The 12,466-nt window shown below is 44.7% G+C and overlaps 2 protein-coding genes across 2 annotated transcripts; both read right to left on the minus strand.

Annotated features, from left to right (window-relative positions):
* Positions 1-1,513: 1,513 nt before the first annotated feature.
* LOC132223760 (protein p13 MTCP-1-like) lies at positions 1,514-7,623 on the minus strand. The gene is made up of 2 exons (XM_059678782.1): positions 7,584-7,623; positions 1,514-1,857 (listed from the first exon to the last, which is right to left on the minus strand). The coding sequence occupies exons 1-2, from the start codon at positions 7,621-7,623 to the stop codon at positions 1,514-1,516; spliced, it is 384 nt and encodes a 127-aa protein (XP_059534765.1).
* A 714-nt stretch (positions 7,624-8,337) lies between these two features.
* LOC132223762 (T-cell leukemia/lymphoma protein 1A-like) lies at positions 8,338-8,676 on the minus strand. Its single transcript, XM_059678783.1, has one exon. It carries the CDS (start codon positions 8,674-8,676, stop codon positions 8,338-8,340), a length of 339 nt encoding a protein of 112 aa, XP_059534766.1.
* Positions 8,677-12,466: the final 3,790 nt, after the last annotated feature.

The raw sequence follows: 12,466 nt of genomic DNA on the forward strand, positions 1-12,466 counted from the left end.
AAAAACCCTAATGCACACAGAGCTAGATGTTAACGCCAAATACAGAGATGGCTCGAGCCTTCAGGAGACGTGCCCTCGCATCCCTCATAATTCTTCAAAGGAAAGAGACAATCAGCATAAAACACCCGTAATCCCCAAAACATTCAGTCTTTTTTTGGAGAGGGTAGTATTGGTTGATGAACCTCAGGAGATCAAACAATGAGAATGCTGGTCATTGAAATGAAAACTATTTCCAGGGATGTCTTCGAGCCTTATCTACTGGGGATGGGATAATATTTTCATGCTTAAGGTCTTTTCCTTTCTCTTTCTCTATTTCAAATATTTTGACTAGAGGCTGGTGCACGAATTCGTGCACCAGTGTGGTGCCTCGGACTGGCCTGCGGGAATTGGCCGAAACGGGCTTTCTGACATCCTCCGAGGGATCCCAGATTACGAGAGGGCACAGGCCAGGCCAAGGGATCCCACCAGTGCAGGTTCAGGGCTGGGGTGGGATGTGGGAGGTTGACCAGATGGGGCGGGTTCATAGGAGGGCTTCAGGGCATGTCCAGCCCATCTCACTCAGGACAAGTCAGCCAGACAACAGCAGCAAGCTGACCTACCAGTTGGAATGTCTTGTCCCTGGTGGTCAATGCATTTCATAGTGAGTAGTTGAGCAAACTTAGTATATCATTTGCATATTATGCTTTGATTGGTTGAACAGATGACCAGTCGACTGGACACTTAGCATATTAGACTTTTATTATATACGATTGGTTTCATACAGGAAGAGAGTGAGAAACATCAATGATGAAAGAGAAGCATACATCCGGTGCCTCCTGCACGCCCCCTACTGGGGATCGAGGCCAAAACCAGAGCATGTACCCTTGACCAGAATCGAACTTGGGACCTTCTGGCGTCCACAGTCCAACTCTCTATCGACTGAGCCAAACAAGCTAGGGTTCATTGGTTATTTTTTGTCTGTGCCCTGACCAGGAATCGAACCGTGACATCCAGGTTCATAGGTCGTCCCTCAACCACTGAGAAACACCAGCTAGGCTCAAAATGCTTTTATTGATTTGAGAGAGAAGGAGAGATACAGAGAGACAAAGAGACACTGAGAGAGAGAGAAGGGGTAGGAGAAGAAGAAGAAGAAGAAGAAGAAGAAGAAGAAGAAGAAGAAGAAGAAGAAGAAGAAGAAGAAGAAGAGGAGGAGGAAGAGGAGGAGGAAGGAGAAGAAGAAGAAGAGGAGGAAGAAGAAGAAGAAGAAGAAGAAAAAGAAGAAGAAGAAGAAGAAGAAGAACAACAACAACAACAACAACAACAACAACAACAATAACAACAAAAACAAAAACAGGTATTAAATCAACAAGATGAAACAGAGACAGAGAGAGACATCAATGTGCCCTCGCACCCTGGGGTGGCAGATAGAATAACAGAGCTTAGGTAAAAGGTGAATAGAACTATACACGTCCCACCAGCAGGCCATCAGGACTGGGGATCAGGTTGACAAGAGACAGGGACCCCATCAGATGTCCTACGACTCTTCCATCAGCTCAAGGATCATTTCCTCTATGTCATCCTCCTTGACGTGGTGCACGATGCGCCAGAACCGGCCCATGGAGTCCAGGTACCGGCTGCCAAACTGGAGCGACCACATCGAAGGCATGGTGCCCGAAATCTGGGGGATGGTGATGAGTGCGATATCCTCACTGGGGATGACTTCCTGGCGCAACCGTACTTTCAGGACACGCCCTGTCTCCGTGCCGAGATGCAGCCACGTGCGCTGCGTCTCGTCCTTGTACACCGAGGGCTCATGGATCCTCAGTAAGATGGGGTGCGAGGTGAGGTGCACCTTTGACGGGAGCTCGGCCACGATCCCTCCGTGGTCCAAGGAGCAACAGCCACAGCTTCTCAGACCCTCTTGCTACTTTGGTCCTGGTATCGAAAGACATGGGATGGGGTCTCGAAACTCATATTCCCTCGGCTTTTATCTTTATGGTTTTTACGGTTGTGTTTGCTGTTGCCTTTGGTTTATTTTGCAAACTTATAAATCTCAACTCTTCTTTCTTTTGAGCTTTAGATCTCTCTCCTAGAACAAACTGTACAAAACGTACTTAAAGTAAAATTTGACTCTGTGAAGGTAACACAATCTTTTAGAACATTTAAAACATTTTTTATATGAGTTGACATACAACCTTAGGTTCATTTCAGGGGTACACCCCAAATATTACACATTATATAATGGACTAAGAAATGATGCAATTAATCTCAGACCCATCTGACACCATACACAGCTATAATATTACTAGAGGCTCAGTGCACAAAATTCATGTACTTGTGGGGGGTCCCTCAGTCAGTTCTTTGGCAACTTGCATTCTGGGACCCTTTGAGGGTTGTCCAACTGACAGCTTAGGCCCGCTTTAGTGCTGCTGTGGAGGCTCCCACCAACCCCTGTGTTTGGCAACTGTGAGCCTGGTTTTGTATGAGCGGTGCTCCCCAAGTGGGAGTGCAGTGACCACCAGTGGAGAGCTCCTGACATGAGCATCTGCTCCCGATGATCAGTGTGTGTCATAGCAACAAGTTGTTCTGCCATTTGGTCGATTTTCATATTAGCCTTTTATTATATAGGATTGCATTGACTCAAATGTTCTACTTTACTGTGCCATGACTATTCTTTCATTTTTTTCATATACTTTTAGTGATTTCAGAGAGTAAGGGAGAGGGAGAGAAAGAGAAATAAACATCAATGATGACAGAGAATCACGGATTGGTTGCCTCCAGCACACCTCCTACTGGGGATCAAGACTGTAACCCGGGCATGTGCCCTGACAGGGAATCGAACTGTGATCTCCTGGTTCCTCGGTTGAAGCGAAACAACTAATCCACGCTGACCAGACTCTTAGTTTTCTTTTCTTTTCTTCTTTTCCTCATTAAAACTTTGTTGTTGGTTCAACTTTTCTTTTTGTCCTGACAACACCACCTTCTTTCTGATCATCTCAGAGGGAACTCACAAACCATAGAACAACCCACCCCATGCTAGTAATATGCAAATAATATACTTTACCTTTAACAGCTGGCAGAGGAACAAAGCTCAAGTCTGCGTCCAGGTGGGCTTCTTAACAGCGGTCTTGCTTCTCAAGTGCTGGTGAGAGAGGCAAGGCCAAAATATTTAGGGACAGACAGATACCTGGGATAGCTGACCGGGAAAACTGGAAGCAAAGTGACAGGTGAAAGAGCAAGTAGGATTCCTGAGGTCTCATAACATCACTTATAGAATGATCTCTGCCTACCCCAAACCTCAGCCATGCTCTTGGCATGAGCAGCATGGTTTTGCTGCTAAACTCACTGCAGTCCTCAAAGTCCAAATTCCCCCCTCACATCAGACTCCATTCCCAATCCTTCCTTCTCCTCCTCCCATCCACCTTTAACTTACTTGTTCTTCTTGCTCTGAAAGCAAAGCACCATCCTAGCTCCTTTTCTTTGTGACCGGTCTCTGCTTCCCCTGTCACCTGCAGAAGGAAGAACATGACCATGATACACATATTCCCAGGAATCCATGTATCAGGAATGTGTCCAGAAAAACAAGGTTCCCTTAACTCACACCCCAGAAACCAGTCCCGTGAGAAAGGTGGTCGTCAGGAAGGAAAGAGGGTTATTCAGGTACCGGCAACCTGAGAAGTTGGGGGAAGCTCGTCCCAAAACTCATCTGCACATGTAAGTACAGTGAGAGCCTTTTATAAGGAGGGACAGGCCAAACAGAGCAAAGAGGTCAGGGGGTGGGGCTTGAGATATTCTCTACGTGCCCACAGGCACAGTCCAATCTGATAAGGATCTTGCAAGTGGTCAGTTGGCTGTCCAGTGTGCATCATCCGAGAATTTGTCCTCCTGATACTAAGTTTGAAGGTCAGCAAATCTCCCTGAACTGGGAAAGTCAGAGTTCATACCTAGTAAAATTTGTTCCTAGGATTCATATACAAACATGCTGTTTACCTACAAACTTCATTATTAGTCAGAGTCTTCATTTACAGGAACAATGTTGAAAGAATGGTGAGGTGAGTTGTAATTCCCACTGTGACATGAATGCTGAGATGCCTCAAGGCGTTTCCACCCTTTGAACATGTCAAATTGGCCCAGGCTGGTGTGGTTCAGTGGATAGATTGTCGGCCTGGGAACTGAAGGGTCCTGGATTCGATTCCTGGTCAGGGGCACATGCCTAGGTTGTGGGCTTGATTCCCAGTGAGGGACTTGCAGGAGGCAGCCGATCCATGATTCTCTCATCATGGATGTTTCTAACTCTCTCCTTCTCCCATCCTCTCTGAAATCAATAAAAATATATTTCAAAAAAAAGTTCGATGCCCTATCCACTGAGTCAAACCAGCTCGGGCACTTGGTAGTCTTTAAATTACTACCCACCTGGTATATTAAACCAAAAAAATAATAAACTATTTTAAAACAATGTGCATTTAATCTGAATGCAACACTTGTTTAATATTTTTTTTAAATGATTTAATTGACTCAGAGAGGAAGGAAAAGCGAGAGGGAGAGAAACATTCATGATGAGAGAGAATCACGGATCGGCCGCCTCCTGCACCCTCCTACTGGGGATCGAGCCTGAAACCCGGGCATGTGCCCTTGATCGGGAATCCAACCATGACATCCTTCTTTTTTTTTTTATTGCTTAAAGTATTACAAAGGGTATTACATATGTGTCCATTTTTTCCCCCGCCCTAGACAGTCCCCTCGCCTCCCCTATCCCCCAGTGTCTTATGTCCATTGGTTATGTTTATATGCATGCATACAAGTCCTTTGGTTGATCTCTTACCCCCCTACCTTTTGCCCCCCAACCCTCCCCGGCCTTCCCGCTGCAGTTTGACAATCTGTTTGAGGCAGCTCTGCTCTGTATCTATTATCATTCAAAAGTTTATAATGGTCTCTATTATCCATGAATGAGTGAGATCATGTGGTATTTTTCCTTCATTGACTGGCATATTTCACTTAGCATTATGCTCTCCAGTTCCATCCATGCCCTTGCAAATGGTAAGAGTTCCTTCTTTTTAGAGCAGCATAGTATTCCATCGTGTAGATGTACCACAGTTTTCTAATCCATTCATCTACTGATGGGCACTTAGGCTGTTTCCAGATCTTAGCTCTGGTGAATTGTGCTGCTATGAACATAGGGGTGCATATATCCTTTCTGATTGGTGTTTCTGGTTTCTTGGGATCTATTCCTAGATGTGTGATTACAGGGTCAAATGGGAGTTCCATTTTCAGTTTCTTGAGGAAACTCCATACTGTCATCCATAGTGACTGTACCAGTCTGCATTCCCACCAGCAGTGCACAAGTGTTCCTTTTTCTGCACATCCTCTCCAGCACTTGTCGTTTGTTGATTTGTTGATGATAGCCAGTCTGATAGGTGTGAGATGGTACCTCATTGTTGTTTTGATTTGCATCTCTCGGATGATTAGTGACTTTGAGCATGTTTTCATATGTCTCTTGGCTTTCTGAATGTCCTCTTTTGAAAGGTGTCTATTTAGGTCCTTTGCCCATTTTTTAATTGGATTGTTTATCTTCCTTTTGTTAAGTTGTATGAGTTCCCTATAAATTTTGGAGATTAGCCCCTTATCAGATATGACATTGGCAAATATGTTTTCCCACACAGTGGGTTTTCTCGTTGTTTTGTTGATGGTTTCTTTTGCTGTGCAGAAGCTTTTTATTTTGATGTAGTCCCATTTGTTCATTTTCTCTTTAGTTTCAAGTGCCCTAGGAGCTGTATCAGTGAAGAAATTGCTTCGGCATATGTCTGAGATTTTGTTGCCTTTGGATTCTTCTAGAATTTTTATGGTTTCCTGTCGTACATTTAAGTCCTTTATCCATTTTGAGTTTATTTTTGTGTATGGTGTAAGTTGGTGGTCTAGTTTCATTTTCTTGCATATATCTGTCCAATTTTCCCAACACCATTTATTGAAGAGACTATCTTGGCTCCATTGTATGTTCTTGCCTCCTTTGTCAAATATTAATTGAGCATATTGGTTCGGGCCGATTTCTGGGCTCTCTATTCTATTCCATTGATCTATATGCCTATTCTTGTGCCAGTACCAGGCAGTTTTGCGAACAGTGGCTTTGTAATACAACTTGATATCTGGTATTGATATCCCACCTACTTTGTTCTTTTTCAGGATTGCTGCAGCTATTCGGGGTCTTTTTTTATTCCAGATGAATTTTTGGAGAGTTCGTTTTAGATCTATGAAGTATGTCGTTGGTATTTAATGGGAAGTGCATTGAATTTATAGATTGCTTTGGGTAGTATGGACATTTTAATGATGTTGATTCTACCAATCCATGAATACGGTATGTTCTTCCATTTGTTTATGTCTTCCTCTATCTCTTTTTTCAACGTCCTGTAGTTTTCTGAGTAGAGGTCTTTTACCTCTTTAGTTAAGTTTATTCCTAGGTAGCTTAATTTTTTTGGTGCAATGGTAAACGGGATTGTTTTTATAATCTCTGTTTCTGAAAGTTCACTATTGGTGTATAGAAATGCCTCAGATTTCTTGGGGTTAATTTTGTATCCTGCTACATTGCCAAATTCATGTATTAAGTCTAGTAGCTTTTTGATGGAGTCTCTAGGGTTTTGTACGTATAATATCATGTCGTCTGCAAATAAGGACAGTTTTACTTCCTCTTTTCCAATTTGGATGCCTTTTATTTCTTCTTCTTGCCGAATTGCAATGGCTAACACTTCCAGTACTATGCTGAACAGGAGTGGAGAGAGTGGGCATCCCTGTCTTGTTCCTGTTCGTAGGGAAAATGGTGTTAGTTTTTGTCCATTGAGTATGATGTTGGCTGTGGGCCTGTCATATATGGCTTTTATTATATTGAGGTATGATCCTTATACTCCCTCCTTGCAGAGAGTTTTTATCAAAAATGGGTGTTGAATTTTGTCAAATGCTTTTTCTGCATCAATTGATATGACCATGTGGTTTTTTTCTTTCAATTTGTTTATGTGATGTATCACGTTTATTGATTTGCGGATATTGTACCATCCTTGCATCCCTAGGATAAATCCTACTTGGTCATGGTGTATGATCTTTCTGATGTACTGCTGGATCCGATTTGTTAAGATTTTGTTGAGGATTTTGGCATCTATGTTCATGAGGGATATTGGCCTGTAATTCTCTTTCATTGTGTTGTCTTTACCTTAAGCCTAAACATATTGGCCTAGCCCCGGTAGACAAGGCTAGAAGACATCGCTAGAAATAGTTTTCATTCCAATGACCAGCATTCTCATTGTTTGATCTCCTGAGGTTCGTCAACCGATACTACACTCTCCAAAAAAGAACGACTTTTTGGGGGAATTCGCACGCCAATGGGGTGCCTTGGCCTGGCCTAAGGGGATTGGCCGAAACTGATCAAAACATCCCCCGAGGGGTCCCAGATAATGAGAGGGCACAGGCCAGGCCAAGGCACTAAACCGGTGCCCCATTAGGTCTGGGGATGGACACGGGAGATAGGCCAGCTGGGAAGAGACCATGGGAAGGCTCCAGGGTGTGTCCAGCATGTCTCACTCAGTCCCAATCAGCCAGACCCCAGCAGCAAGCTGACCTACCAGTCTGAAAGTCTTGTCCCTGGTAGTCAATGCATGTCATAGCGAGCAGTTGAGCAATCTTAGTATATCATGGCATATTATGATTTGATTGGTTGAACAGATGACCGGTTGACCGGACACTTAGCATATTAGGATTTTATTGTATAGGATTGATTTCATACAGGAAGGCAGTGAGAAACATCAATGATGAGACAGAATCATACATCGGGTGCCTCCTCTACGCCGCATACTGGGGATGGAGCGCACAACCTGAGCATATGCCCTTGACCAGATTGAACCTGGGACTTTCCACAGTCCATAGTCCAAACCTCTATCCACTTAGCCAAAAGAGGTAGGACTCATTGGTTAATTCTTGTCTGTGCCATGACCAGGAACCGAACCGTGACCTCCAGCTTCATAGTTTGTCCCTCAACCAGTGAGAAACCCCAGCTTGGCTCAAAATGGTTTTATTGATTTGAGAGAGTGGGAGAGAGACAGAGAGACAAGAGATAGAGATCATGAGAGAAAATAGAGGAAGAAAAATAGAAAAAGAAGAAGAAAAGAAGAACAAGAACAACAACAAGAAGAAGAAAGAGAGAGAGAGAGAGAGAGAGAGAGAGAGAGAGAGAGAGATCAATGTACCCTCACACAGAGGGGTGGTGGCAGGTAGAATAATAGAGCTTATTAAAAAGTGAACAGAACTATACACGTCCCACCAGCCGGCCAGCAAGACTGGGGCTCTGGTTGACAAGAGCCAGGGACCCCATCACATGTCCTAAGAGTCTTCCATCAGCTCAAGGATCATTTCCTCCATGTCATCCTTCTTGATGTGGTGAACTATGCGCCAAAATCGGTCCATGGAGTCCAGGTACTTGCTGTGAAGGTGGATCGTCCACCACGAAGGCATGTCGCTGGAGTTCAGTGGGCTGGTGGGGAGTCGGTTAGGCTCACTGTGGTAGTCGACCTGGCACAAGTGTACTTGAAGGGTATCTCCTATGTCCGTGAAGAGATGCACCCATGTGCGCTGTTTCTCGTCCTCATAAACAGAGGGGCCACGAAAACTCAGGTAGCTGGGGTGTGAGGTGAGGTGCACGGTCGATGGGAGCTCGGCCATGACCCCTCCGTGGTCCACAGAGCAACAGCCACAGCTTCTCAGAGCCTCTTGCTACTTCGGTCCTGGTATCCAAAGACAGGGGCTGGGGTCTCCAAACACATTTTACCTCAGCTTTTATCTTTATGGTTTTTACAGTTGTGTTTGGGTTGCCTTTGGTTTATTTTACAAATTTATAAATCTCAACTTTTCTATCTTTTCAGTTTTAGATCTCTCTTCTAGAACAACCTGTACAAAACATGCTTAAGGAAACATATGACTCTATGAAGGTAACATGGTCCTAGGGAATTTTAAAAACATTTTTTAACTGACAATTAACATACCATCTTAGGTTAATTTCAGGGGTACACCACAATGATTAGACATTATATAATGGACTAAGAAATCGTGGAATTAATCCCATACCCATCGGACACCATACACAGTTATTATAATATTACTAGAGTCTCAGTGCACAAAATTTATGCACTCAGGGGGGTCGCTCAGTCAACCCTTCAGCCTCTCCCAGTCCAAGAACCCTTGAGGGATGTCCAGCTGACAGTTTAGGCCCGCTAAAGTGCTGCCATGGAGGCTCCCACCACCCCTCTCTGCTCGGCACCTGTGAGCCTGGCTTTTGGATGAATGGTGCTCCCTCTGTGGGAGTGCACCGACCACCAGTGGACAGCTCTTCTCATGAGCATCTGCCCCCGGTTGTCAGTGCGTGTCATAGCGACCAGTCATTCTGCTGTTTGGTCGATTTGCATATAAGCTTTTTATTATATATGATTGCATAGACTCAATGCTCTACTGTACTGTGCCATGACTATTCTTTTGTCTTTTACATATAGTTTTACTGATTTCAGAGAGAAAGGGAGAGGGAGAGAAAGAAAGATCAATGATGACAGAGAATCACGGATTGGTTGCCTCCTGCATGCCCTCTACTGCGGATCAAGCCTGTAACCCGGGCATGTGCCATGACTGGGAATCAAATCCACATCTCCAGGTCCTTGGTTTAAGCTAAAAAACTAAGCCATGCCAGCCGGGCTCTTTTATTTCCTTTCCTTTTCTTTTTTTCTTAATTAAAACTTTGTAGTTGGGTCAACTCTTCTTTTTGTCCTGACACCACCACCTTAGTTCTGATCATCTAAGAGGGAACTCAAAACCATAGAACAAGCCACCCCATGCAAATAATATGGAAACAATATGCTTTACCTTTAACAGCTGGCAGAGGAAAAAAGCTAACGTCTGCGTCCAGGTGGACTTCTTAACAGTTTTCTTGCTTCTCAAATGCTGGTGAGCGAGGCAGGACCAAAATATTCAGGTATAAACAGATACCTGGGATAGCTGTTCAGGAAATCAGGAAGAAAAGTGACAGGTGAAACAGCAAGTAGGATTCCTGAGGTCTCATAATATCACTTATAGAATGATCTCTCCCTTTCCCAGACCTCAGCCATGCTCTTGGCAAGAGCTGTATGGTTTTGCTGCTAAACCCACTTCAGTCCACAAAGTCCAAATTCCTCCCTCAGATCAGACTCCATCCCCCATCCTTCCTCCTCCTCCTCCCATCCATCTTTTTCTTGCCTGTTCTTCTTGCTCTGAAGGCAAAGCAGTTTTCTTCACTCCTTTCCTCCGTGATTGGTCTCTGCTTCCCCTGTCACCTGGAGAGGAAAGAACATGGCCATGATACACCTGTTCCCGGGAGTCCATGTACCAGGAATGCATCCAGGAAAAACAAGGTTTCCCTGACTCACACCCCAGAAAATCGTCCCATGAGAAAGGTGGTGGTGAGGAAGGAAAGAGGTTTATTCAGGTGCGGCCACCTGAAAATATGGGAGAAGCTTGTCCCAAATTCCATCTGCACATCTCAGTGCAGGCAGAGGCTTTTATAAGGAGGGAGAGGCCAAACAGAGCGAAGACGTCAGGGGGCGGGGCTTGAGAAGTTCTCTACGTGCCTACAGGCACAGTCCAATCTGATAAGGATCTTGCAAGTGGTCAGGTGTTTTTCCAGTGTGTGTCATCCTAGACTTTGTCCTCCTGGTTCTAAGGTTGAAGGTCATCAAATCTTTCAGAACTGAGAATGTCAGAGTTCATACCTTGTAAAATTTGTTCCTAGGATTCTTATACAAACAGGTTGTTTACCTACAATCTTCATGATTAGTCAGAGTCTGCATTTACAGGAACAATGTGGAAAGAATGGTGAGGTCAGTTGGAAATCCCACTGTGACAGGAATGCTGTGATGCTTCATTCTTCTTCAAGGTGTTTCCACCTTTTGAAAAAGTCAAATAGGCCACGGCCGGTTTGGCTCAGTGGATAGAGTTTCAGCCTTCGAATTGAAGGGTCTCAGGTTTGATTCCCGTTCAAGGGCACATGCCCAGGTTGTGGACTTTATCCCCAGTGAGGGACTTGCAAGTGGTGGCCGATCCATGATTCTCTCATGATGGATGTTTCTAACTCTCTCCCTCTCCCTTCCTCTTTGAGATCATTAAGTATATATCTGAAAAAAAAGGTCAATGCATTATCCACTGAGCCAAACCAGCTCAGGCGCTAGGTCCACTTTAAATGAACACCCACCTTGTATTTAACCAAAAAAATAATCAAGCATTTTAAAATAATGTGCATTTAATGTGAATGCAACACTTGCTTAATGTTTTTTTAAATGTTTTTATTGACTCAGAGAGGAAGGAAAAGCGAGATGGAAAGAAACATCCTTGATGAGAAAGAATCTCGCATTGGACGCCTCCCACACCCCCCCTACAGGGGATGGAGCCCGCAACCCAGGCATGTGCCCTTGAACGGGAATCGACCCCTGACCTCCTGGTTGATCTGTCAACGCTCAGGCACTGAGCCACGCTGGCCGGGCCCGAAGTGCATTATTTTGAATATGAGAAACACACCTTAGAAACACATCCCTCACGCTCCCCAGTCCTCATCCTTAAAAGTTTTCATGTTCATTTCCAAACACTTTCCTGCAAGAGGAGAATTTAATCAGCAGTTGCCGGGGTCCAACCCCAGCAGGTCAAGGGGTCCCCAAAGGTGTGGACGGAGTCGGCGAAGAAGGAACGACACGGAGACAGTGTTCAGTTGATCAGCAGCCTAGCCAGGATCTCTAGCCAGGATCTCCAGCCAAGTTCTGGTCTGGATCTCCAGAGAGGTTCAGCTTAGGATCTCCAGCCAGGTTCAGTCACCAGGTTCTAGTCAGGTTCTCTTGCCATGTTCTATAGTCAGGTTCAGTCCAGGGTCTATTGCCATGTTCTCTCGCCAGGCTCTGCCTCCAGGCTCTGAGGCCAGTCCCTGTCCAGGATCCTCCGGCATGCTCTCCCCAGCGAAGTTCTTCTGTCCCTAGAGAACGTTCTGTGTAGGTTCTGTGCCTAGGCTCTGTCTCTCTTGGTCCTGTCTTCCGAGCCCTGTGTTCTCAGTTCTGTCTTATAAGTTCTGTGTCTTGCTGTCTTGTTACATCTGTATTTATAGCAGTTGATTTTAATCCTATCAATCTCTATTCCAAAGGTTAGGGCGTTTCTTATCTCCATTCCAGGGAGTAAAGATTATGTAGTTTAAGCATGATTGTTCGTAGTTAAAGTGATTAATTACCCGCCTGGCACTTAATTGAGGGGTTTTATTTCCTCCCTAACTTCAGGGGAAAATCCCTACTTGGGGATTCAACCTTTCTCGGAGAGGTGACCTTGGTTAAAACACAGTGCCAAGAAGGTGAACAAACATATTAAGAACCGTATGCCAGATATGCCAGGTCCCTTGAAACAGCAAGGATGGACCGGCTCCCGGCAAGCAGTCAGTGATTTCTTTAATGCAACCAAG

Source organism: Myotis daubentonii, chromosome X, assembly GCF_963259705.1.
Source record: "Myotis daubentonii chromosome X, mMyoDau2.1, whole genome shotgun sequence".
Lineage (NCBI taxonomy): Eukaryota > Metazoa > Chordata > Mammalia > Chiroptera > Vespertilionidae > Myotis > Myotis daubentonii.